Genomic DNA, 6,070 nt, shown 5'->3' with positions numbered 1-6,070 from the left:
AACGATGGACCTCTGCTTTTTTCTAAGAAAGCTATTTTCATTATATATTTTTAATAATGGATATTGTGAATATAGAACTATATAATATACCGGTATTGACCGTTTTTATTTGTGTCTTAGATGACATATTCCAGAAACTGTATTTCTGAAAAATAGTTTAACAAAGGAATGAAAGAGCTCTCTCACATATTCACATTTCTTCTAACAATTTTGCATCATTTATAAATGTACATTATATGATAATACAAAAATGAATCATTCACCACTATTCTATTTTACCAACATAATGCATGTGATAACTCCATAATGCAAAGGAATCTTTCAATTGTACAATTTTTCTAAATCATGAAATATATAACAATTATAAAAATACATTAAAGTACTACAGAGCAATTTTACATGGCCTAAGGAATTTTTTTTTCAATTTCGAGTTTCCTTTTTTTTAAGTCAGTAAAAAGTTTGAAATGAAAAAAATAATAAAAAGAATTATCTTTCATTATAAAAAAAAATTAAAATGTATCATTTTATCTTTCAGGAAAATAAACATAATGAAAAAATACATGAACAGAAACCAAATTCGGCATATAGATATAGACAAAATCTTATTCATATCAAAGAAAATTGAACAGAATAGCACTTGTTTTGATTAGCACTCGTAAGGATGAAAATACAAGAAAGGCAGTGCACTTCAGAAATGAAAAATTCTTATAATCTAAAAATCAAAACAATGGTAATTGCTCTAAATAGCACATTGCATTCACCTTTGGTTCTCTTACTGAAAAACTCCGAGGTACAAAACAATACGGATTAACCTTGCCACAACTCAAGAAGCGTGCAAATATTCCCAAAACTAATTGTGAGGTGCAGCCTTCCCTTTCATGTACCCTTTCCATCTTTCAAGAGTATTATAAAAGAGTGGATCATTGTCTAATTCAACAAGTATATAAAGTTGTTTGATATGAACCTTATGATAGTCCCATCGAGCACGATTTGGTGAAAGCCCTGATGTAATATGTCGAAGGTCATAAAACGTCCCTGTTCCAGAATCAAACACAAGCAGCATCGCTTTCAACGTCCTCATCCCTTTTTCAAACAGCTCAGCTGCTTTTTCTCTAATGCTACCTGTTGCCATTTCTTTAAGGTCATATAGACCAAGTAAAGAGTAAATAAATCCATTGAGCACAAAACTACTGGGTGTAGTTGGGTATTCTTCATACCAGTCATATGTGTTGAGGAACTTTGCTAAAACTCCACCCTCGGAGCTTGGAATGTCAAAAATATCAATTGCTCTACCCGCTGCCTCTAAGTAAGTCCTATCTTTAGAGGCTACATATGCACGTACAAGAAGAGAAATTGCCTGTCCTTGACCCATGGCAGAATACCATCCTGGCTCCAGTTCCATGACTTCTGGAATTAGTTTACGTGTCACTTTCACTGGCCACCCACCCTTGGAATCTTGATGCCATACAAAATAATTTGCAGCATCAAAAAACAAATCCTTATGAGCATGACTGCGAAGGGTCACATTGTCCATTATACCATGACCACGAACACATATAGCTGCAATGTGGGCTGAACTTTTTACTTTGTTACTTCGATTTTTTGAAAATCGTAATGTTAATCCTTTTTGAAAATCTACCATTACTTGTCTCGTTAAGTGAATCCATTTTCCTTTTTTGTGCGACCCAATTCCATAATAGAGATCTTTGCCATCTAATTTTATTATGTTATCACTAAGCACATAATGAATACGGAACAAATTTCCATCTCCTGTCTGAATTAAAACTGTTACACTTCCATTATTTATAAACATAATATCCATGGATAAAGTCGTCAGTCTCTTTTCTTTTGTGGATCTACAGATTCCAGAATTTTTCTGGTTTGCTGGAAAGATATACAGATCTGAATTTAATTTAGTTGTTCAATATGATACGAGTAAAGAAAGCTACCAACTGCAAATATTTAGTTCCAACTAAAAAACCATCCATTACCATAATGAAATAATTAAGAAGATCAGAACAACCGTATTCTTACTTGCTGTTTGAAATTCCACCACTCCATTATCAAATGAAGTTCTGTCGTCCATCTTGCTGCGGATTTCGGATTTACGATCTGGAAGCAGCCAATCAGGGAGATCAGTTTCCTCTCCATCTTCCAGAACTATTATTTTGGATCGAGGCTGTGTCAAATGTTTACTGTAATGACTTAAGCCGTATTGGGCTATCTGTATGGGATAATAGTGTCCTTTGCGCTCCCACTGTGTGGATATTGGGACACCTAAAATTATTCATTGTTACATCTAACTTGCGCTGTTCTAGCTAGTTGAAGATATTATACTATTCACTCAATTGTTTTTGGCAGGATTGCCAAAAGCTTTCAAATTTCATGTATTTTGAAAAAAAAGTCTTTAAGATTAGATAATAGAAAGTGGAAATGATTGATGATATCTACCTTCAATGCCAGATACACATTTAACCCTATTTCTGTCTTCCACACTGTATTGATCAAAGGACATGAAGACACCACTGGGTTGGTACTTTGGTTGAGGACCAGTAGGAAATGTATCCTGGTAACTGTGGTGGAATGAAAACCTTTCGTATCCATCTGATGTCTCAAGGGTGCCATACACCTACAATTATGATTATAATTGTTAAAGCTACACGTAATTTTAAATAAAATTGTCTGTCACTTAGCTTTTTCAATTCAAGAAAGTTCAATTATTTTTATTTATTTTCAAAAGGCACTTTCGTGTCATACTTCAAAATATTTCTGGATGAAAGAAAATGGCATGTAAACATCTTTCCCCTCTTTTCTCCCTATTATGGAGTAGTCTCCATTGATGACACACTCAAGTTCTTCATATTTGATTGGTTTGGTCCTCTTCACGTGATTGTAGGCCTGGGCTACCCTGGGCTGAAACCCCACTGAGGCTTCAAACTCATTGTTGATGTGTGATGACACTTCTTCCCTTAAAAAGGAAGTCATGATAAGCAAAGGAGGTTTGTTTCTGAATCTCTGGTCAAGTAGAATAACATAAAATAGCAGAGAGAGAGAGAGAAATCTAATAAAATTGATATATGAAGTGCTTCATCATTAAGATTCATATCATTTTATTGTGCTCAGTATGGGTTAAAAATTTCAATGAATTGAAAGATGTTTATTTACCTTAAAATTCTATCATTATCTACTGTAAGATCACATTTTCCAATATTATATATAGTCAACAGGAGAGGAAAGATGCCCACGCATAGTATTAGAACCTTCAGTTCACTGCGGGTCATAAGTCTGGCAAAACCTGAAAATGATGAATAAAAATATGTATGTTGTAAGAAAGTTTAAAGCTGCAAGGAGCTTCGTTAGTTAATTTAGCAATGGTGAAATTGCTCTGTAATCTATGAAAAAGATCCCATGGGTTTGCTACTACAAAGTATATAAGACTGGAGCTGTCTTAATCAACGGAGAAAAAATCAAAGAAGAGTTAACATGCCACAAGATATACATGGTCTTTAAATTTGTCAATTGCTGTTAAAATTGAGATGTGCAAACACTTGTAGACAGATAGGGGTGCAGTACAAGCACCGAACAACAGACACCTGGAGCCTAATGGTAAATAAATACAGAATTCAAAAGTAAGTGCGATTTCTAATAAAGTCGGCAGAATAATGATTTTAGCGATCTTCAGAAATAACCACGTTTCATTAAATGTACTTATTCTACTTTCTCTTGTGTGAGATCCCAAAGTACATAGTTTTTACAAAATTTTTGCTGTCAAATTTGCATTTTATATACAAGCTACGATGAAAGTTGTCAATAAAAAATTAGCTCAGAGTAACTCTTTTTAAAAGAAATTTTAAGTGTAGAAAGTCAATCGAAAGAAAGACCACATACATTTGTCGAGAGGTCAATCATTATAGATTGTCCATTATGGAGATGTACGTCATTAGTAACAACATTTACCTGAAAGTCCGTGTCATCAAAGCGAGCACCTGTGGCTATCTGAATCAATTAGAGGACAGCCAGTCTTTATCAATCATCTCTCTTACCTGCACAAAAGAATGTTTGAACGTTACATTATACATGTATTTTCTTTGAATTTTGAATTTCGTAAATTTGTTCCTCCAATATTTCAAATAGCACGGATAAAAATCTGACATTTATATTTGTCATCGCTTGAGAAAATAGCGAAAACTTTCAAGTGCATGATGGATATTTTTAAATTTTTGAAAGAAGTACATTTGAGGGAAAAATAATCTGCAAATGGTATAAAAATGCAGAGACACGGGTGAATTTTTCAAGCATATTTAAATTAGGTCATTTGAATGCTCTTTGTATTACCTTTGTGATATACGACGCAAATAATTAGGGAAAAACCGAGGGCATAAAATTGGATGTAATTACACAGACATATTATTTGTCTCAAATCGTGTGCAGCAGCACGAGAGCACACAACCTAGAATTTCACGAAAGAGTGGTTTTCTGAATGTTCCTCAAGCAGGATATTATCTAATCAAACGAAAATAAACTTTTTAAGTGAGAATTAAATTCATCAACAGAATATTTCAAGCAATTAGTATGGCAAGTACACTGTCGATACCTTGTCTACCAGGTCTTTTAAATGTATCTAGCGAGTCCTCTCTGATAGTGTTTAAAAGTCACGCTTAAAATTTCCCCTAAAAACAAAGGGTGCGGAAAATACCAGACCGCTAGAAACTACTGATTCAGTGGAATAACCTCTGATGTTTTGGGCTGTTTGATCGTATTGAAGTAACAATTATTCGCACAATTTTAGATAAAGCTAACTGTGTACATTGGAAAGATTTCATTTTCTCTAAATTTTGAAAGATAAATAAAAAATGTATATTAAATTAATCATTCTTTTTTAAATTGATATTGTATTCAAACATTTTTACCAAGATATCTAGGAAGTGTTGCAAAAGCGTGTCCAAAAGCAAGATTAAAAAGAAAACTTATTACTCACTTCCAGATATGCAATCCTTTGAAAGAAAAATCCGGAAAAAGTAATATCTCTAACATGCGTTCCAAACTTATTGAAAAACTATTCTGTGAAAATCCCCCAATAAGCTGGCTTCTAATGTCACCTCTGTTAATGTGCTGATCATACAGAGAATCACATGTCAATGTAAATGCTGTGAAAATAAAAAAGTTTCTGAATGGAGTTAAATCCTTTCCTAATCCTAGGTGTAATAATCCCCTCCGAGTTACTCCGTCCGTTTATATAGCCCCAGAGCCACTGTCAAATTTACGTTTAAATATGATGTAAAGCGAGTATGCTAATAGAAGTCCCAACGTGAGAGATTATCCGCTCAGATTTCAGTTCATATCCGCTCCCTTTTCTTTAGTTTTTTGGATGGATGCGGGAACAAAGACTCTGGACCCTGTATGGCCTCTAATTGACACAGATCTCTTGTAATCAGTTATCGCCTTTTGTCTCCTTTCGTGATCTACCTATACCTTTATCTCAGAAAATGGGGGCAGTTTAGATAATTGTTTGTTTAAATGTTGTATATCGGTTGTGTCAGTGTTACTTATTAAAGCATTTAAACCCATTCAACACCTTTCATCTCTCTCGGTGTTTACAGTTAGATGCTTGTCTTATATATTCTTAACTTAAAATTATAGTTAAAAAAAGGAAAAAAATGCCAAGTTAAGATGCATTCATTTTTTAAAACTATAGCTTAGGACCCGAGTTACTTTACTTTAACTTTAAAAATTCCTTTTAGACTGTCGTTATCTCTTTCTTTCTAACAATGGAATATTTTCTTTTGACAAGGCGTTATGCTCTTTGCAAATGGCATCAAGTATTTCCTCTTAAAATATTTTCGTATGTGTATGCACTTTGCTAAATTCTGCCGTTAACTTTGTTCAAGACAAACAAAATTGATCCAGAATCTCTTGCACGATAAAAATGCAGCGTCTAATTTCAAGATCTGAAACACAATCGATTTTTAATATTCATTATTTATCCTTATAATATCTTCAAATGTTTGAACAATTCTGATTTCGATGATTAAATTAGAATTAATTTATGAAAGAATTGTGTCTTTTAAAA

The 6,070-nt window shown here is 33.4% G+C and overlaps 1 protein-coding gene across 1 annotated transcript; it reads right to left on the bottom strand.

The window, feature by feature from the left end:
• Positions 1 to 545: 545 nt before the first annotated feature.
• On the bottom strand, positions 546 to 5,184 carry LOC133206420 (D-glucuronyl C5-epimerase-like). Its single transcript, XM_061342403.1, has 7 exons — positions 4,979 to 5,184; positions 3,958 to 4,043; positions 3,166 to 3,295; positions 2,758 to 2,968; positions 2,452 to 2,629; positions 2,035 to 2,277; positions 546 to 1,884 (listed from the first exon to the last, which is right to left on the bottom strand). The coding sequence occupies exons 3-7, from the start codon at positions 3,279 to 3,281 to the stop codon at positions 851 to 853; spliced, it is 1,782 nt and encodes a 593-aa protein (XP_061198387.1). The 5' UTR covers positions 3,282 to 3,295; positions 3,958 to 4,043; positions 4,979 to 5,184; the 3' UTR covers positions 546 to 850.
• Positions 5,185 to 6,070: the final 886 nt, after the last annotated feature.

Source organism: Saccostrea echinata, unplaced genomic scaffold, assembly GCF_033153115.1.
Source record: "Saccostrea echinata isolate AGI-Se365-2 ecotype Australia unplaced genomic scaffold, CSIRO_AGI_Sech_v1 ptg000054l, whole genome shotgun sequence".
NCBI lineage: Eukaryota > Metazoa > Mollusca > Bivalvia > Ostreida > Ostreidae > Saccostrea > Saccostrea echinata.
Note: the sequence above shows the minus strand (reverse complement) of the source record. Positions and strands in the feature narration are given on the sequence as shown.